Here is a 23,017-nt window from a genome sequence, read left to right on the forward strand (position 1 = left end):
GGGGTCTGAATCGTTGGATCAGCGCCTGGATACTGGCGATTCTCACTGAATTTGGCTGCGCGGTGGCTGCCAGAGTGTTGATTGTCGCGCCCAGGTACTGTCGCACGTGGGCGGGCTGGAGATGGGACTTTGGGTAGTTCAGAGAGAATCCCAGATCGTGCAGGAGATGAATGGTGCGTGACACGTGGTCGACGCACTGCTGTTCTGTCCTTGCTTGAATGAGCCAGTCGTCCAGGTAGGGAAAGACGTGGACGTGCTGGCGACGGAGATGCGCTGCCACAGTCGCTAGGCACTTGGTAAACACTCTCGGTGCGGTGGTGACCCCGAACGGCAGAACCTTGAACTGGTAATGCTGGTCTAAGATCGTGAATCTGAGATACTTCCTGTGGGAAGGATGCAGGGGGATATGAAAATAGGCATCTTTCAGATCCAGCGTAGCCAGGAAGTCCCCCTGTTGAAGCAGGGGAAGCACCTGCTGCAACGTGAGCATATGGAAGTGCTCCGAGAGGATGTACCAGTTCAGGGGCCTGAGGTCCAGGATCGGCCTGAGGGATCCGTCCTTCTTGGGAATCAGAAAATACAGGGAGTAAACCCCTGTTCCCCGCTCTTGCAATGGAACGAGCTCTATTGCCCCTTTTTGCAGCATGACAAGAACTTCTTGCTGCAACAAGGTCAAGTGCTCGCCTGACATAGGACGGCTCCTTGGGGGTATGTCCGGTGGAATGGACGTAAGCTCTAGACAGTACCCGTACTGGATAATAGACCTCACCCACCTGTCCGTGGTGATGGTTTTCCACGCCGGCAGGAACTGCTGGAGTCTCCCCCCGACCGGTGTTGCATGGTCGGGGGGCAGTGACAAGACGTCACTGTTTGTTGGTGGTGGTGGTGGACCTGGAACTATTGTTTCCACGTCCCCTGCCCTTGACATTATTGCCTCTGTAACCACCTCGACCCTTGTTGTTATACGAGGCTTGGGTGTTACTTTTGTAGTATGGGGTTGACTGGGACGCCTGTCCCCTTGAGGTGCCTCTGGAGTTTGAGCGGCGAAAGGAACCACTCCGAAACTGCTGACTTTGTAGAGCCCCCATAGACTTGGCAGTTTCCGTATCTTTTTTCATTTTCTCCAGTGTGGCATCCACCTCAGGGCCAAACAGGTGGTCAGGATTCACTGTTTGATTGAGGATCGTAGTTTGGATGTCGGGTTTGAACCCCGAAATTCTAAGCCAGGCATGGCGTCGAAGCAGCACACTGGTATTGATAGCCCTGGAGGCTGTGTCTGCCACATCCAGTGCACATTTGATGGATGCATTCGTAATGAGTTTACCCTCCTGAATGAGCATCTCCCCCGCCTCCTTGTATTGGTCAGGCAAGTGTTGCAGTATGGCCTCTAATGTGTCATAATGGGCCCTATCATAACGTGCAAGTAATGCTTGGGTGTTAGATATTCTCCAGATATTAGCTGCCTGTGCAGCAATTCGTTTGCCTGAGGCCTCAAAGATCTTGGACTCTTTGTCCGGGGGAGGAGCGTCACCAGTAGTTTGAGAGTTCGCCCTCTTCCGAGCGTTGGAAACAACCAAGGAGTCCAATGGCAAGTGTCCCTTGATATATGTAGGATCCGTGGGCGCAGCCTTATATTTCCTGTCGATGCGAGGGTTGACCACACGCACTCGGGTGGGCTCCTTGAAAACCTCCGTTGCATGTTTCAGCACCCCCTTAAGCATAGGTAGCGTTTTGACAGACTTTTCGGCTACCGAGAAGGTGTCTAACAAGAAGTCCACATCCACGGGGTCCGAGTGCAGCTCGACGTCGTGGTTAGCAGCAGCTCTCTCTATCAGAGCATTGAAGGCCGCCGAGTCCTCAGACGGGGACGTCTTGGCCGCGAAAAGTTGAGTGTCCTGAGCCGACTGCGGGTCCTCCGTGTCGCCTCCGGCGGACCACGGTACGTGCTCCTCCTCCGGATCCGAGTACGCCGGATAGTTGTACTCGTCACCTTCCTCGTCTGCATCGGCTGCAGCGGAATGCGTCGGCGAGTGTCCTAGGGTTTGCGGGGACACAGGTTCCACCAAAGCCGGAGAGTCCTCGGAGTCCCTTTTGTTTTTAAGAGGAATCTTAAAGGGTTCCAACGTCGGCTCCGTCGTGATCTTCCGTTTGAGGAGCGACAGCTTTCCGGTGTTGGCGTCGATTATTACCGCACGACGTTCCTCTTCCGCAAGCGGCTGGAGACGCAGCTTCGACACCGCCAAGGCAGCCTTCGGCGTTAACACCTCCCTCGAGGGTCCGCCCTGTTTCGGTGCGAAGGCCTTCGGCGCCGACTTGGGCGGCAGGGTGAAACGGATAGGCGTTTGCTCCCTCGCAGGCTTAGGCGTCGGCTTCGGCGCACTGGCATCCTGTGCGGGAACCACACTGGCCTTTCGAATCCGCTGCAAGGATTCCGCTACCTTCTTTGTCCAGGCCGGAGAGGGCTGGGCCGGGTCGAGCGACCCTTCATCTTCGAGAGCCTGCGCGCCGGCAGGCACCGTCTTCGGGGCCGACGCCCCCTGCCTATGCGCGTCGTCGCCCTGACGCTTCTTCGAAGCAGTCTTCGGGTCCGCGACCCCTTTCGGCGCCGACGCAGCCGCGTCGGAGGACTTCGCCTTCGGCGCCGACCCCGAGGGCTTCGGGTCGGCCATTTTGGCGTGGCTCTTCAAGTCGGCCATTTTGGTTTTCTTGGAAGTTGACACCTCCAGAACCTTCTTCATCTGCGCCACTTTCACTTTCGGTTTCGCATCCGAGGATGCGTGACCAGTTGGCTTCACTTTCGTTTTCTTCGACGTAAGTGATGGTTCATAAGTGTCCGTGACCGGGCCCGGAGGCGGGGACGTAGGACTCATAGTTAGATCTTGGGTAAGGCCCGAAGGCGATCCCTCGACCTGGGCCGTATGAAGGGGAACAACCCCTGAGTCAGTTTGGGGATGCTCTTCCTCCGAGCTATCTCCCATCGTGGTAAAAGTTTGTTCGTCGTCCCCTACCTCGTCGGTGACTTCGTCAAAGTTCTCCTCACCCGCGTCGTAGGCCTCTCCCTCGGATGCGGGATTAGAGTCCGAACCTTGCACGTCGTCTTCTCCCTCGACATATTCTTGGAAAATGTCGTCAGGCGGGGGCGCCGTGGCCGATAACCTAGCCTGGAGCCTATTGGCTCGACGAATCTTCAAAGTCTTCTTGCTCCTGAATTTCGAACACGCCATGCAGGTGTCCTCGCGGTGATCCGGCGACAAGCAGGTATTGCACACCGGGTGCACGTCGAGGTGCGAGTATTTAGAGTGACACAAAGGGCACTTCTTAAACGGAGTTCGCTCCATAGCAAGAGTGTAGTACAGGCCCGACCGCGCCGAAAGCACGTGGAAGGGCAGCAAGAGATCGGAGCTGAGAGTCAGAAAGAAACCCGTACGCAACTATACCGACGCCCAGCCTAAAGACCTTTTGGTCTCGAGTAGAAGTTGAACAACTATCGGTTCCGACAGAGGGAACCGAAACACATCCGAACCCAATGGCGGAAAAAAACAATCTGGGGATGGAGGCGATGCCCATGCGCACTGTAGTCCAGGGGAGGAGCCACCTATCTCGTGATACTTCGAAGACTCTTCCAGGACAACAATGTGCAATCATCCGGACCCAACACTAGGTGGCGATCTATGCACAGATATGAATTCAGCAGCCCACATGCCTCGAACCTCTTAAGTTCCCGTACATGCCTTTGTGAATAGGCGCATACCCTATTAGTAAAGGTGAAAAGAGGGCCCAATCCTTTCAAATTGTACGAACAGTAAATGGATATTTCAATTTCGTTCCCATTTTAGACGATTTAGGAGCAATTCACAATAACCGGGCTGCAGGAGCTCTCTTATACGTACTCCTAAACACGTGCGACTCACCCTCCTAAATACTGACTGCGATAAGACTGAGGAGCCAATTCTCAAAGTGCGTGACCCTTGCCAATTCACTAGACCAACACCCGCCTTCCCGGAGGGGATAAAATTGGAGCGCCAGGAGGCAATTCCGTGAGCAGTGCGCGCTATAAAAGAAAAATAAAATTTTAAAAAACACACAAGACCCCGCCCTCGTTCATGGTTGGGACTGTGCCACATGTACATGTAGCTACAGTTGCTTGCAGTAAAGCAAGCAGAGCTTCGGAGTTCCCGTAATTACACCCATTATTACAACGCGCCCAAGCAGAACGTTTGCCCCGCTCCTCTCTCCTTCCACTGAGGGCCCAAACTTCACAATGAGATTATGTGACAGGTGGGGCGGGCAGGGGGTTAGGTAGAAACTTGTAAATCCACAAGAGAATAGGCGAGGTGTGTCCTTGGCCCAGGCAAATGGTGGCCCGCATTCCTGGTGGGGATAAGCCTGCAGGCCCAGTGGGAGGCGCGGCGTCCTGCAAACACCTCACAATGGCCCCCGGGGCTGGCTCGCTGGCAGCGCGGGGATTTGGGGAGCCGGGAACATTACTTTGTATCCGAGGGGGATTCAATTTGCTCTCATTTGTACTCCCTGCTCAATTTCCGTAATCACTCTTTTAAATACCAATGCCGGACAGACAAAGTAAACCCATTAACAGCTTTAACAGACGCCTAACGCCACGTTTAAATAAGAAAGGGGGCAAACAAGAAAAGGAGGAGAAATTAGGATTCCTCCAGCTTTTTATAAACTTGCAAATTACTCAAATGTGGCATTAGCCTTTCCACAAACTGCTTTGCACTTAGATGCTTAGTTAGCAAACGTTTTAGGATGCAAGCCTGACGCTGCACTGAGCTGTATCCACAAAACGTAGGTACAAAAGGCATGCGGTATTTAAAGGGCTGAGCAAATGTCTCAGGTGTAAACTTTTAACATAAACAAACATTGTGACAGCGGGGACGGGCACACGGACAGTGGGAGTCATGAGGGGGGGTGAACAAAGACACGGACAGCGGGAGGGGGGACGGACAGCGGGATACAACCATGCGGGACCAGGACGATCTAACAAATGAAGAAAAACGGCCATGTAAAAAAAAAAAGTACACGCCCAAAGTGGACACGTCTTCATGACGTTGCGAAAAGCCTAAAAAAAAAAATCGCCGGAACGCCCACGAATCTGCTCCGGCTATGACGGGCAGATCTCTGTTCCAATGGCTAGCCTCCATTTAAGGAGCTAGCCAATGGAACAGAGAGGTGGTGACCAAGCCACATACTGTTCTCATTAGATTTCGCCTGCGCGAAAGTCTGCTTGCGCAGCTTTCGACAGGCAAAACCTAAAAAAGGGTACATTTTCAGTGGAAAAATGTGGTGTCCACATTGCGTTTTGGGCTGTTTCCTATTGCAGGCACTAAGCCTACCCACACAAATGAGGTACTATTTTTATCTAGAGACTTAGAGGAACACAGAACAATAGACAAGTGTTATTACCAATTGACTTTGTCTACATATGTGCACTCCAAATATAAGACCGTGTGTAAAAAAAAAAGTAATTTTGAAAAATGTCCTCTAATTCCCCTGCCAGTATGGGTACCCACAAATTAAGAGATGTTCAAATAACCACTGCTCCTAAACTCCGTATCGTGTTACTATTTCCGAAATACATACGGTTCCTTGATAGCTATTTTTAGCTCTTTATATTTTACCAAATTATTGCTGCATAACCAGTACACAAGGAAAAACCATTGCAAGATGCAGCTCAGTATTGGCTCTGGGAACGTCGGGTTCTTGCTGAACCTACAAGCCCTATATGTTCCCGCAACAAGGAGAGTCAAGCAGACAGAACAGTATATTACTTTTAAAAAAACTGCCATAGTTAGGAGTCGCAGGTGAAAACGTAGACACAAATGGCTGATTTTTTTTCAACCCAATTGCAATATAGTTCTAATTCAACTGTTTCTATAGGAAAACCTTGAATGATCTACATAAATGACCGCTTGCTGAATTCAGAATGTTGTCTACTTTTCAGAAAAGTATAGCTTTAGGGGATCCATTACTAGTTTCACACCCATTTCTACCACTGAGAAGGAGGTTGAAAGCACAAAATATAGGCTATCTCCCAGTAAAATACCAAAACTGGGTAGAACATTTTGATTTTATGACTAAAGTCTGTCTGATCCTGAAAGCATGTGATTTTAGCACCGCAAACCCATAAGACACAATTTGCAGGGGGGGAGTGGGGGGGTGAGGGGGGGGGGGGGGGTACTGATAATTTCTTCCAATTTTTCCCCAAAGACCCAAAATGTTGCTGTATTTTGGCTTATTTCTCAGTCCTCTCCAGGGGAAACCAGAAACCCTGGCAACCTTTAGAATCCCCAGGATGTTAGAAACAAGCATTGGCAAAGCCAATAGGTCTCGCCTTTGGGACCTTATAAGTGTTTAGCCAGAGCTGGTGGCTTTGCTAATGTGTTTAAAGCTATGCTGTCGAGATGTGGGGCTTGTGTTCAGCAGGTTCCAAAGTTATAATACAAAAACTGTTATAAGCATTTTTGTAACCTCGTCTATAATTAAGGTGAGATTATGTATAATTGAACGACCTTATAAAAAAAAAAAGATTTAATATAAAATATGTTTAGTGTACGACTGAACAGTGTAGACTCGTCCGCGGCACAAGGAGAACCAGCACATCACTCCCAGTAGTGGGAAAGGGAAGGGACACACACCATACATCAAGCTACCGAAACGAAACGCCATTCATAAACTCGACTTCGATCCTGCCCTTCACATATTGCATATTCTGTAGAGGAAACCCTGAGTGAATAGGCAGAGGGCGCGTGGGAGGGATTATAAGAGAAGACATCGCCTTTGCTGGAGAGGAAAAGTGTCAGGAAGCTGCGAATAGTGAAAGTTCGCATAACGGGAGGGAGGTGGAGGATAGGTGGCAGCTGCTCCCGCGCTGCAAGGGTGAGGCGTACTACTTGTCAATGCACAAGGCACAAAAGTGATTGTGGCAGGGGCACACGGAGGGCAGGGATGTTGTTGGGTGCAGGTGGGCAGGAGAACCAGGAAACCGAGTGTCAGGGTCACCTGAAAGAAAGCTGTGAACTACTGTTGTTCTCTTGAGAGCAGGCACTAGCTATTCCATCATCTCCACAGGGCTGCTGGGGGGACTCGTACTGTACTTTATTAGACTTTTCAGGTGAGGAAAGACGTGGCTAGGGGGGGGGGGGGTATATGAGGACACACACAATGTGTACTTATGGGGGTGAGACTTGCTTATTGGACGAAGCAGGAGTTATTGTTACTGGTTGCTTTGTTTCGTATTTATTTGAAACTGTGCATTTGATGACCGAGTCTGACGAGTATGCGCGACGGCTGTGAAAAAAGATGAAGCGGCACACATAGAAGGAGAGGCAGGCAAACAACAAGAAACGGCACAGGACTAACTGATTTAAAAAAGATAACAGTGTTGCAAACACACAAGAAGTAAAGCCAACAATAAGGGGAATTGTGACGGGCAGTCACTACCAAAGTCAAAACTCACTTAAAGGCGGGACAACGAGCAGCCTTTAACAAACGAAAACAAGTCTAGTCAAGCAGTCGTGCTCGTGCTAGCATCCACGAGAGCAAGCAGCGGCGTGCAGGCCATCTGTTTTCAATTAGCAGGCGCGCCTTTGCTCGCTCCCGCAAGGTGGATGCCAGCACAAGCATGTGTGCTTGAAAAGAGCTGACAAATTTCTAAAGGTCATCTCCTAGAGCAGCGCATGTGCGCTGCCTAGGCGAGACCTGAAAAGGGGCTCCTAATGGGGACAAGAAGTTATGGGGGCCTCTTCGCAAAGTACCCCAAAGAGCCAATAAAAGGCTTAGCACTGAGGAGGAGGGATGGGGAATTTCACAGCGAAGGGGATTAAAGAACAGTACATAATGATGCAGTAACACTCTGCCTTCCTTCTGAGAATCCTGTTAGCCGTCCAGTGGCACACCTACGTTACTGTGCCTTGTACTATGTGCAGTGCTTTGCTGCCATACAACTGGGTTAGCACTAAAAATAAATACCACATACATACAAACATACGTACCTACCTCCCTCTCGCTTTCTGTCGGCAGTGCTCTGGAGGCAGAAGTTTTATATTCTAGGGCGTCACTGCTCATAGAAAGAAAACAAAGTAAAACTCCTATTGTGTGGTGCCTTAGGGGAGTAAAATCATCCCCTGTGAGCATTTTCCATACGAGCCTCGTTGTTTTAATGAACACCAACGCAATAGTAAGATCGGAATGTAGGATTTAGGCTGAGGAAAAGGCCTGCAGGCAGCTGAATACGAGGAAACCATTACAGCTGAAGAACCAATGCAGCCTCCCTGGGACACGCAAGACATGCAGAGCATCACTGCAGCCTCCATGGGACACGTGAGCCATGCAGAGCATCACTGCAGCCTCCCTGGGACACGTGAGACAAGCAGAGCATCACTGCAGCCTCCCTGGGACACGTGAGCCATGCAGAGCATCACTGCAGCCTCCCTGGGAGCATCACTGCAGCCTCCTTGGGACATGTGAGCCATGCAGAGCATCGCTGCAGCCTCCCTGGGAGCATCGCTGCAGCCTCCCTGGGACACGTGAGCCATGCAGAGCATCACTGCAGCCTCCCTGGGACACGTGAGCCATGCAGAGCATCACTGCAGCCTCCCTGGGACACGTGAGCCAAGCAGAGCATCACTGCAGCCTCCCTGGGACACGTGAGCCATGCAGAGCATCACTGCAGCCTCCCTGGAACACGCGAGCCATGCAGAGCATCACTGCAGCCTCCCTGGGACACGTGAGCCATGCAGAGCATCACTGCAGCCTCCCTGGGACACGTGAGCCATGCAGAGCATCACTGCAGCGTCCCTGGGACACGTGAGCCATGCAGAGCATCACTGAAGCCTCCCTGGGACACGTGAGCCATGCAGAGCATCACTGCAGCGTCCCTGGGACACGTGAGCCATGCAGAGCATCACTGCAGCCTCCCTGGGACACGTGAGCCAAGCAGAGCATCACTGCAGCCTCCCTGGGACACGTGAGCCATGCAGAGCATCACTGCAGCCTCCCTGGGACACGTGAGCCAAGCAGAGCATCACTGCAGCCTCCCTGGGACACGTGAGCCAAGCAGAGCATCACTGCAGCCTCCCTGGGACACGTGAGCCATGCAGAGCATCACTGCAGCCTCCCTGGAACACGTGAGCCATGCAGAGCATCACTGCAGCCTCCCTGGGACACGTGAGCCATGCAGAGCATCACTGCAGCGTCCCTGGGACACGTGAGCCATGCAGAGCATCACTGCGCCCAGCAAACACCGGCGCACGCCTTGCTGGGGCAGCCAGCAGGCAGGATGAGATCCAGGCTACATCGAAGCCACCCCCACCCCCTCTGTGATGCTGCACTATGTTAAAAGGAGGATCCAGGCCACTTCGAAGCCCACACACCCCCTGTGATTGTGCAGCCATGTTAAAAGGATGGTCCAGACCACATCAAAGCCCAAACGCCCCCTGTGATGCTGTAGCCATGTTAAAAGGAGGGCTAGGCTACATCAAAGCCCACACACCCCGTGATGCTGCAGCCATGTTGAAAGGAGGACCCCAGGCCACTTCGAAGCCCACACACCCCCTGTGATGCTGCAGCCATGTTAAAAAGAGGGGCAGGCCACATCAAAGCCCACTCACCCCTGTGATGCTGCAGCCATGTTGAAAGGAGGGCCCAGGCCACATCGAAGCCCCCAAACCTCTGCAATGTTGCAGCCATGTTAAAAAGAGGGCCCATGCCACTTTGAAGCCCACACACCCCCTGTGATTGTGCAGCTATGTTAAAAGGATGGTCCAGACCACATCGAAGCCCAAACATCCCCTGTGATGCTGCAGCCATGTTAAAAGGAGGGCCAGGCCACATCAAAGCCCACATACCCCTGTGATGCTGCAGCCATGTTGAAAGGAGGGCCCAGGCCACATCGAAGGCCCCACACCCCTGCAAGGCTGCAGCCATGTTAAAAGGAGGGTCTTGCCCACATCGAAGCACACACACCACCGTGATGCTGCAGCCATGTTGAAAGGAGGACCCCCGGCCTCTTTGAAGCCCACACACCCCCTGTGATGCTGCAGCCATGTTGAAAGGAGGACCCCAGGCCACTTCGAAGCCCACACACCTCCTGTGATGCTGCAGCCCTGTCAAAAGGAGGGCCCAGGCCACATCGAAGCCCACACACCCCCGTGATGCTACAGCCATGTCAAAAGGTGGGTCCAGGCCACATCGAAGCCCCCCACACACCTCATGTGATGCTGCAGCCATGTTAAAATGAGGGACACTCACCAGGCGGCGGCTGTAGCGCGTGTTCTCCTCCTCCAGCTCCATGTCTCGCTCCATCTGAGAGCCGTTGCCGCCGAAAGAGGGAGGCCACTGGGGGAGGCCGACGCCAGCAGGAGCGGTCCCGGGAGGTCTTCAGCGTCCCCACCTTAGAAACCAAAGAGAAGAGAGGGACAGGCTTAGCATGGAGGGCACAGGTGTGAGCAAGGCAGCCGTCCTCTGTACAGGGAGGGATGGAGAGAGGCCCCTGTGCCTGTGCGAGAGCTCGACTGAAGGACGGGGCTGGAAGGAAAGAGGCCACTGTCCCAGCAGGAGCACGACTGGCTGCCGAAGATCACACCACCTGGAACCCCAGCCCCAGGAGCGCTGCGCCTGCCTCTGGCATTACATTAACGCCTAGCATCGTATGCCCTGGACCTAGTTCACGAGTATTAAGGAACACATTTTATAGACGAGAACCAAATACTAGTTAACTGTTGTAAGATAGCTAGTAAAGAGAAATAAAAGCAAGGAATCTGTAATTGATGAAACATGTATTGCACCGCATGTAATAAGAGGCGGAGGTGTGGGCAGGAATTATCACATGGGCAGAATCTAAGCTGCTGGGTAAGAGTTTACCATGTGTGGCCGACAGGAGAGCAGAGTTTAGTAAGTCTGATCAACAGCACATAACTCAGGCCCCCAACATTCCTCCTCGATAACGGGCTGTAACCCACGGAGCTCGGCACTTACTTCAAGCCCGGTCACTAGCGGGCATTAACTCCCTATTACCGAATCACCGGGTGCGAAAACATCTGCATAAATTACCATACGGAGACAAGGAGAAGAAAGCTCTGCTTCCGACTCTGACAACAAACAGGGCCTGGACAAACAGCTAGATCCGAGGGGGGCGAGAGCCTCACAAACACGCCGCCGACCCGCAACACTGGTCACCGCCACACACACACACTGTCCACCGACACACACACACACACACACTGTCCACCGACACACACACACACACACACTGTCCACCGACACACACACTGTCCACCGACACACACACTGTCCACCGACACACACACTGTCCACCGACACACACACTGTCCACCAACACACTCTCCACTGACACACACACACACACACACACACTGTCCACCGACACACACACACACACACTGTCCACCGACACACACACACACACACTGTCCACCGACACACACACACACACTGTCCACCGACACACACACACACACTGTCCACCGACACACACACTGTCCACCGACACACACACTGTCCACCGACACACACACTGTCCACCGACACACACACTGTCCACCGACACACACACTGTCCACCGACACACACACTGTCCACCGACACACACACTGTCCACCGACACACACACTGTCCACCGACACACACACACACACACACACACACTCTCCACCGACACACACACACACACTCTCCACCGACACACACACACACACTCTCCACCGACACACACACACACTCTCCACCGACACACACAATCTCCACCGACACACACAATCTCCACCGACACACACAATCACACACTCTCCACCGACACACATACACACACACACACACACACACTGTCCACCGGCCACAGACAGACACACACACACACACACTGTCCACCGACACACACACACACTGTCCACCGGCCACAGACACACACACACACACACTGTCCACCGACACACACACACACTGTCCACCGGCCACAGACACACACACACACACACACACACACACACACAATGTCCCCCAGCCACAGACACACACACACAATGTCCCCCAGCCACAGAAACACACACACACACACACACAATGTCCCCCAGCCACAGAAACACACACACACACACAATGTCCCCCAGCCACCGACACACACTGTCCACCGGCCACAGACATACATACACACACACACACACTGTCCACCGGACACAGACATACACACACACACTGTCCACCGGACACAGACACACACACACACACTCCACCGACACACACACACTCCACCGACACATACACACACACTCTCCACCGACACACACACACACACTCTCCACCGACACACACACACACACTCTCCACCGACACACACACACACACACTCTCCACCGACACACACACACACTCTCCACCGACACACACACACACTCTCCACCGACACACACACACTCTCCACCGACACACATACACACTCTCCACCGACACACACACACACTCTCCACCGACACACACACACACACACTCTCTCCACCGACACACACACACACACACTCTCTCCACCGACACACACACACACACACACTCTCTCCACCGACACACACACACACACACACTCTCTCCACCGACACACACACACACACTCTCCACCGACACACACACACACACACACACACACACTCTCCACTGACCGACACACACACACACTGTCCACCGACACACACACACACTGTCCACCGACACACACACACACTGTCCACCGACACACACACACACTGTCCACCGACACACACACACACTGTCCACCGACACACACACACACTGTCCACCGACACACACACACACTGTCCACCGACACACACACACACTGTCCACCGACACAGACACACACTGTCCACCGACACACACACACACACACACTGTCCACCGACACACACACACACACACACTGTCCACCGACACACACTGTCCACCGACACACACACACACTGTCCACCGACACACACACACACACACTGTCCACCGACACACACACACACACACTGTCCACCGACACACACACACACACTGTCCACCGACACACACACACACACTGTCCACCGACACACACACTGTCCACCGACACACACACTGTCCACCGACACACACACTGTCCACCGACACACACACTCTCCACCGGCCACCGACACACACACTGTCCACTGACACACACCGACACACACACACACACTGTCCACCGACACACACACACACACTGTCCACCGACACACACACACACACTGTCCACCGACACACACACACACACTGTCCACCGACACACACACACACACTCTCCACCGACACACACACACACACACTCTCCACCGACAGACACACACACACACTCTCCACCGACACACACACACACACACACACACACACACACACACTGTCCACCGACACACACACACACTGTCCACCGACACACACACACACTGTCCACCGACACACACACACACTGTCCACCGACACACACACACACTGTCCACCGACACACACACACTGTCCACCGACACACACACACACTGTCCACCGACACACACACACACTGTCCACCGACACACACTGTCCACCGACACACACACACACTGTCCACCGACACACACACACACTGTCCACCGACACACACACACACACTGTCCACCGACACACACACACACTGTCCACCGACACACACACACACTGTCCACCGACACACACACACACTCTCCACCGACACACACACACACACTGTCCACCGACACACACACACACACTGTCCACCGACACACACACTGTCCACCGACACACACACACACCCTCTCCACCGACACACACACACACTCTCCACCGACACACACACACACTCTCACCGACACACACACACACACACACACACACTCTCCACTGCCACACACACACACACACTGTCCACCGACACACACACACACTGTCCACCGACACACACACACACTGTCCACCGACACACACACACACTGTCCACCGACACACACACACACTGTCCACCGACACACACACACACTGTCCACCGACACACACACACACTGTCCACCGACACACACACTGTCCACCGACACACACACACACACACACACACACACACTCTCCACCGGCCACCGACACACACACTGTCCACTGACACACACACACACACACACACACACTGTCCACCGACACACACACACACACACTGTCCACCGACACACACACACACACACTGTCCACCGACACACACACACACTGTCCACCGACACACACACACACACTGTCCACCGACACACACACACACAGTCCACCGACACACACACTGTCCACCGACACACACACTGTCCACCGACACACACACTGTCCACCGACACACACACTGTCCACCGACACACACACTGTCCACCGACACACACACTGTCCACCGACACACACACTGTCCACCGACACACACACACACACTCTCCACCGACACACACACACACACTCTCCACCGACACACACACACACTCTCCACCGACACACACAATCTCCACCGACACACACAATCTCCACCGACACACACAATCACACACTCTCCACCGACACACATACACACACACACACACACACACTGTCCACCGGCCACAGACAGACACACACACACACACACTGTCCACCGACACACACACACACTGTCCACCGGCCACAGACACACACACACACACACTGTCCACCGACACACACACACACTGTCCACCGGCCACAGACACACACACACACACACACACACACACACACACACACACAATGTCCCCCAGCCACAGACACACACACACAATGTCCCCCAGCCACAGAAACACACACACACACACACACAATGTCCCCCAGCCACAGAAACACACACACACACACAATGTCCCCCAGCCACCGACACACACTGTCCACCGGCCACAGACATACATACACACACACACTGTCCACCGGACACAGACATACACACACACACTGTCCACCGGACACAGACATACACACACACACTGTCCACCGGACACAGACATACACACACACACACACACTGTCCACCCACCACACGCTCCCGTCCACCCGCCACCGTCACACACACTGTTCATCAACCTCCGCTACACTCCATGCATTGACCAACGTCACACTCCATGCATGGACCACCTCCACACACTCTGTCCATCGACCACCACCACCACCACACTCTGTACACTGACCACCACACTCTGGTCTTATTGTACTCATGAAGAAGCTCTTGTGCCACAAGACAGTCACTAATGTATAGAGCGTGACCAGGGCAGAAAATGCGTTTAAGATTGGGGTTGAGTGGAGTAAGACAGACTGGGCGCTTCACAGAGGACAGTCACTGATGTATAGAGAGCACAAGAGGGACTGGGCAGGAGGGGCGATAGAGTGGAGGGCATGGATAGGCCACCACAACAGTAAGGATATGAATAGTACTTACTCGGGCCTCTGCTGACAAACTCATCACTCAAAATTAAGTTCACAGGGCAAAGAGGGATGGTTTAGAAGTGACTTTAAGTCAGACGGTTCCGATACGGTTCCAAAGCAGTGGCAGAAGCAGCTAGAAGGATCCAAACCTCGTGGGCCCACATGGAGGTCTACGCAGGTAGAAAAAGTGCAGACGGGCTGATATAAGCGTGTGGCAAGTGCGTGTGCGTCACAGATTTGGAACGGTGTGGTGAAGACAACTCATGTATGGCTATATAGACCAGGCCCTATGACACTGAGGACGTTTGCCTGAAAAAACGACCATCAAGAAGGTTTAAGAGGTACTGCTGAAAAGAGGCATATTTATGACTGGTTTGGCCATTTGAAACAGGAGAGGTTGGAAGAAGTTTCATACACTGAGAAGCGGACAGTGTTGAAGATTCATGCTAAACCTGAATTGTATTCCTAAGCATGCGGCAGAGCATATGGCTGTCATGGTATGTAGAGGGTGGGTACAGCAAGGTATGAGTGGGGGCGTGCAGGAGAGGTTGTTGGAGATGTTGGATTAGAGTGGAGCATGAAAGGAGGTGTAGAGAAAGTTTCAGAAATGCCAGTAACATGATGTCAGGAGAAGTTAAAGGATCATATATGCCCAAGTGAGGTGGTGACAAAGAGGGAATAGAACTACGCTTGAAGGGCTGCTTACAGCTTGGGAGAGGAGGCGAGCAGGAAGACCTCTCTTATCTTATTACCTACTGGTGTTGCCAATAGTTTTCAGTTATGCTGAACACCAGAGGCACTCGGGGAAAATGTTCCCAGCTGCCAAAAAGTATTGTCTGTGGTGTGGCTGAGGGCCGCGTAGAAGGCAGCAGGGTGGAGGTCAGGAGAGAGGTGGAAAGAAGGTGGGCGTAGGAGGAGCAAAGCATGTACATGGTTCAGACTGCGAGTTGTGGAGTCATTTTGAGTGTTTTTCAATACTGCCCCCTAAATTATGCCCCTGATCTCTTGAGAGACACAAATTTGACAATACTGTGTTATGCTGCATCTTAGTCGCTATCCATCTACCGCAACCCTGGGAGAAGCATTCTCTGCTTGCTATTGCTACCTTTAGCGAGTCAAGTTTACAAACTGCCTTTAAAAGAACAAGCCAAGCAAGAGGACTCATTTCCATCATCCATCTTCACAGGAAGAAACATCTATAGATTTCACACAACACTCAGCGCTCACATTCATGCTCAATACCTGCTCACTTACCAAATGGACCACAGAGATCTAGGATCTGTTGCATGACAGTGGCCCAGACCTACATTTCCTCATGGATATCTAGCTGAACGCTGCATTAGCACTGGACATCACAGCCATCCACCCCCTGGCAACGAAATCGACAGGTAGGAGAGACTTTACAAGCCTGGAGGTGGAATCGCCATGATCCATAAGAACGACTTCAGCTGCACCACTTCCACTGACCAACTCATTCTCCAACTTCAAACACCTGTCGTTCAAGCTCCAAATCACAGCCAACTTCGCCCTAAGTGGCATTCTTATCTACAGGCCACGTGGCATGCACACCAACATCATCAAGGACTTCGTCGCACCACTCGCACTTGTAGACCTGAACTTCTACCTGGAAAAGAAAACCAACTCAAAAGCACTCTCAGAACTTTGCCTCGCCCAACAAGTAAAGGGATCTACCCACGTCGCCCAACACCTCCTGGGCCCTATTTTAAATACCTTCGGTAACATCAGAGTCGAAGAGCCCGCACCAGTCTGCTGGACAGACCAGGTCCTCATCAAGTTAAGCATCCCCGTCCAATGCACACCCACCACACACAGTCAGACCAGCCTGCCAAAACTGAAGCATTATCACTGAAAAAGACTCGAAGATCGCTCTTAACACCCACAGAACTGATACACCCTCCCTAAAGCCATCAAGTATTTCCACAATTCGATCACCTCATGCACCAACTTCTTTATCCCCCTCAAAACACAGCAACACAACAAGATCTAGACCCCAAGCAAGTTGGTACATGGCAGAACTCAGACTGATGAGATGGCAAACAGATAGAGCACAAACGGAAAATGTTCCAGGACAACGCAGAAACAAGTAGTTTAAAATACACCTTGAGACACTACTACCAAAAGATCCATACCACCAAAAGTACCACTTCGGCACAGACTGCATTGATGCAAACAGCAACAGAATCAAAGAAATCTTCACCACTGAATAATTTCACCTCAACAGCTGCCACCTCCCCCTCAATCGCCCCCTCACAGGACCAGTGCAACAATCTCTCTGTTCTTAAATAATAAAATGACAGACATTTACATGAACTTCTATACACAACAGACCTTTTTCTAAACTCTGCCAGATCTTCTCTAAAGGGTGGATGATAACCACATGATTGTCATCACCCCCAGAAGAAACCACAACCATGAAATCCATCCCCTCCGGGGCCCCTTCAGATCCCCGCTGTCACAGTACCTACCCCAGAGGACAGCAATACATCAGCATCATGCTCACACCCACCTTGAATGCCTCCACCTGTTCTGTGACCTCCCAGGAAGTAGGAAACAGAAAACTGTACTCCCACTGCTGAAGAAACCCTTCAATACTCGCCACCTACAGACCTATCTCTCTGCTACATTTCCCAGCCGAGGTCTTAGAGAAAATAATCAACAAACGCATCAACAAATATCTCAACCGCCACCAACTCCTTGACACCACTCAGTCTGGTTTCAGACCCAACCACAGCACGGACTCTGCCCTCATCACTGCCACGGTTGACACCAGCATGACTCTTAGCAGAGGAGTCACGGTGGCTCTCATTCTCCAGGACCTCTCCGCAGTGTATGACACGGTGTCCCACCCTACCCTTATCCAATGCCAACAGGACATCAGAATCCAAAGAAATGCATTCCAATGGATCGGTTTCTTCCTGACTGGAAGGACCCAGTCAGTTAACCTCGCATCATACACCTCGGATACCAGTGAAATGAGGGGAAAACGAGGCATTAGCATAATCCCCTCCCTTGTCACACAAACACACTCCTTCCTACATTTGTGCTGACCCTTCGACCTGGCGCTCTATACCCAGGACGTGCGTATCCTCCTTCCTACGTACAGTGCCAATTCCTACTCCAGGCACTGAACAAACAAAAATTACCTCCATCCCACCTCCAGTGTCAGACTTTACACCAGGAGCCATCAGTGATGTAATATTATTGGCAGCAACCCCATTCTGAAATGGATCCAGCACCTCTTGTGAATGCCACTTGGGAATGTCATTCACACATGAGCACTTGTTGGTACCCTTCTCAGCAATCTTTTTTCTACACAGATCTTAAAGGAAGCAGTGCACTGTAATTTAAAGAACATTTGTCCAGTTCTGGCACACAATTCTCAGCTTTTAGTTCAGTATTAAGTGCTGAAAAAGCCTAGTATTTATTAATGAGGCATTTGTTTTTTTATAGAGCAGAAATAAATACAGTATTGGTTTTAATAAGAAGCAGGTTTCGTAGAATAAATTGTAAAATAGAGAAAAAAAATTGTCAGAACTTTCACAAGCACTAATATAAGAAAAACAATCAGTTTTATGTGCAGAAAAGTGTATCAAAGTGCAACGTTAGCCCATCCAATCACATTTCAAACGGAGAATTAAATTGCAACTTATAAAAAGTGCAATGTGTGCATACAAAGTGCAATGTGAAAAGGGTTCGAAATATCTTGTGAGAACATTTACTCCATCTCCTGTACCACCCAAACTAACATTCACGGACACAGAAAAACAAGCAGGCTTGCAATAATAGGATTGGGGCTCCAGTTCGTCTTCAATATGCTCTAAATCAGGGGTCTCCAAACCGGTCCTGGAGGGCCAGATCCATGCCAGATTTTTTGGATATCCTCATTGAGATACATGTAGTAATTTAAAAAATCTGGCATGGATCCGGCCCTCCAGGACCGGTTTGGAGACCCCTGCTCTAAATGGTGCCATATAGCATCAAACCTCTTCAAACCTCTCCAACACCCACTCCTCCAACCCGCTAAGCGTACATCTCTTCAAATGTTATAGTACGCATCATTTTAGCCTTCCAGCCCATAACTGATGAAATCAGGCTGGTCCTCCAATTGTGCAGGATAAAGGAGCGTGCAATCACGAGTGCAATAGATACAAAATATTGTCCTCCCTTTTAAATTGCTGGCTTTCCTTCGAAACCCAGAACACTAAACTTGCTTCTGGATGTCTTCTGAACTGTAGATAAGCTGGGGGCAGGTAAAACAAGCATTTACAATGCAATGGTCTCGGCATTATTAAAGGTAGAGCTATTGGCATTGCTCCTGACATTTTTTTAAAAAACATAAATAAATGGCATTGTCATTTACAATGGTAATAGGTGAGCAAGTGGCACGGGAAAATGGTAAATGTCAATAGGTCTCTTCCTTTTAAATATTCCCCGTATTATTGTTCACCTGTGATTTCTTTATCAATAGTAAAAAAGTAGGGGTAGGTCCTATAAGCAGCCCCAGGTTTCTATCTGCAGCAATATCAGTTTCCATGGGGAAGGTTGGACTGGGCTGTACTACTGTTGTCTAAACATGCAAAACGAGAGCACAATTGAATACAAAGTAACTTTCAGACTATCAAGTCTAAAGAAAAATGCTCAACAAACAATGCTTGGTCAGTAATTTAACAACCAAAACCTATTTGGCACCCTAACAGCTCTCATGTCCCTCCTTCAGTTTTCTCTTCTAGATAATCTTTTGATAACTCCTTGTTCTTACTGAAATTGCACCGTTGAAAAATACACAGAGACTACTATATTACTGTAGATCTGAGGTCTATATGTACTAACATATTTTCTCAAAGACACTTATTGGGAGAGCCCCTTTGATACATCAGGCCCCGTATTACTTTCTCAGAAAGTGGCAAATCACTTCCTTGATGTGGAGTGGCACTTTTCCGTCAATTTCTTTAGGTATTTTCCAGGGAAAGACATTGGGCCGGGGTGTCATCTGCTTATTTGGGTTCTAGTTTATCCTTTACTCTCTCCCTTTACGCATCTCTGAGGTATCTGGTGGGTGTTATACTTATTCAGAAAATTCAACAAAGTAGGTGTTACTGCATCTGGTAAATACTAATACCCTGTGGTGTGATATTTAACGGGCACTGTAAATACCTCCTGTTCCAAGTTAGCACTCACAATAGGGGGAATTACACGCTAATGTAAGTGCTTACCACACTAATTTCCACATGTATCAGAGTTTTTACCCATGTTTTATCCCAGTGAATTTCATCAGGATACACCTGCCTAACTGTACAGATGAACTTTATCAAGGGTGAAATAAATCTTCATAATTATACTTCCGCCTGTGTGTGTAGGGATCAAAATTTAGCCCTCTGCTCCTGGACAGATTCATAGAGAGGAGTCGCCAAAGTTGATAAAGCCCATCATGGGAAGTCATTCCGCCCAGTGGCCGAGAAGCAATGAGACATAAGTAATTAACAGGTGATGTGGCCACTTCTTTAATGGCCAACATATATGTGTGGTTGAAAAGAACATGTATGTTCCTTTTTTTGTAAGGCTTTAATTTAGTTTACTTCCATTTTACTCTATGTCACCATAAAGCATGAAATTATTTTAGGACACAGTGCAGTTAAAGTATATTGTAAATGAACACTGGGGGGGGGGGGGAGAGAGAGAAGAGAGAGAGAGAAGAGAGAGAGAGAAGAGAGAGAGAGAAGAGAGAGAGAAGAGAGAGAGAAGAGAGAGAAGAAGAGAGAGAAGAAGAGAGAAGAGAGAGAGAAGAAGAGAGAAGGAGAGAAGAAGAGAGAGAGAGAGAGAGAGAGAGAGAGAGAGAGAGAGAGAGAGAGAGAGAGAGAGAGAGAGAGAGAGAGAGAGAGAGAGAGAGAGAGAGAGAGAGAGAGAGAGAGAGAGAGAGAGAGAAGAGAGAGAGAGAGAGAGAGAGAGAGAGAGAGAGAGAGAGAGAAAACACTGTGAAGCTGGATTGAATCTTTTTTTATAGGCTCAATTTTGTTTTCTGGTCGGGTGGATCTTTTACAAACGCCATTGATTAATGGTTGAACATAAAGGACCAGTCATTGCGATCTGTATTAGGAAGGGGTGCCAATTAGCACCGCTCTTGGGAAACAGCAACTGGCCGGAACAAATGGGTCTCTGAGAAACCCTGCTCTTTAAGCTGGTAAATGTGGAGGGCTTGCCACTGAAAGGTGATGTTGCTCTGGAGCACTCTTCCCAGGATGCTTCTGGCCAAGCATGGAAAGGACAATAATCCATGCGGGAGCTAAAGGACACCACAGAACCAGCAGCTAGGATGAAACCTAACATGAGCCTGTGCTATGCAGGTGCACAAGAACGGATATGGAGGATATTTTTAATATTTGTTCACTTGCTTATGTGCTTTTATTATCCAAAAACAGTTGTCTAGAAAGCACTGTCCGTCAATCCCATTGTTTTGACATTCTTCTAGTTGTCTACACAGGAATAGGCTAGATACATCAACAACGTCCAAGGACCCAAGTGCAAATAACATGTGATAGGAAGAGTGAGTCTGTAGTGGGCACAGGGGCATAGAATCATTAGTGCCACAGATTCAACAGCGCTCTGGGGTTCCCTAGTGATATCAGGGACGCGCACTGAACCCCCATTATGTTGGTCTTATTTCTATCCAAACTGGGTACAATGCATAGCTACTTTCCTTGCAGTAGGGTCCATGCCACACTTACTACATCATTGCCTTTGCATTATTTTAAAGTATTAGTATGCAGCAGTATTTCCACCAATAGTTTCATTATTCAAAAACTGATGTGGTAATTTTATTCAACCTCACAATATTGTTTTCAACATTAACTTTTCAGAATTCATGGTAAAGATCCATTTGTTGTCCATGCCCTGTAATGGCAAATGAATACAGGGGAGCATAGCAGCTGTCCGTGCAGCATATGCAACTGCACCAGAGCCCGGGGGCGTAAGGGCACACCGCACCCCAATCATGACTCTCTTTCTACCAATTTTGGGATTGAAAGGCCCATCTTTTAAAAAAGCATAAACCGATCTGGAGTAGCCAGTGTTCCTATCCAGAGATGACCTGGCATGACAGTTCAGGCTAGACAGTTTCTATTGGAGCATGGCAGTATCTGATTTGCATATGGCTGATCTCTGTGCAGAGGAGCACAATGGCCCCAAAACAAAGGACGGACTAGCATCCGAATAATTACCAGAGGCTCAGATTAATTCAAGCATTCCATCCATCACTTTATACGTATTTCTCTGCACCACAGTCCAAAACAACAGCTGGGTATGAAACCCAGCAATTGAGTAAACCCAGATTTATAGCTGCCCGGTCCACTCTTGTTGCAAATACACTAAATTACAACTGATTTCCTGAGTGCAGGCGACATGCTCACATCCTCGGCAGCGAGTTAATACAATGGCGAGGCGCTGTATCACAAACATAAAATCAATGCGAGCTGCGACACAGCCCAAGTCCGGCCTCGTTGCGCGTTGGCATTTCTGAGGGTGA

The 23,017-nt window shown here is 50.3% G+C and overlaps 1 protein-coding gene across 2 annotated transcripts in view; it reads right to left on the reverse strand.

Moving 5' to 3' along the window:
* The window catches only part of KDM2A (lysine demethylase 2A), a 939,997-nt gene that overhangs the window by 835,011 nt on the left and 81,969 nt on the right, over positions 1–23,017 (reverse strand). For both annotated transcript variants that reach the window (XM_086953271.1, XM_086953272.1), the window contains exon 2: positions 10,270–10,411. In XM_086953271.1, coding sequence (XP_086809397.1) covers positions 10,270–10,323 — 54 coding nt within the window. In that variant the 5' untranslated portion in view covers positions 10,324–10,411. The remainder of the gene's footprint in view (positions 1–10,269; positions 10,412–23,017) is intronic.

Source organism: Lissotriton vulgaris, chromosome 1_2 (assembly GCF_964263255.1).
Source record: "Lissotriton vulgaris chromosome 1_2, aLisVul1.2, whole genome shotgun sequence".
NCBI lineage: Eukaryota > Metazoa > Chordata > Amphibia > Caudata > Salamandridae > Lissotriton > Lissotriton vulgaris.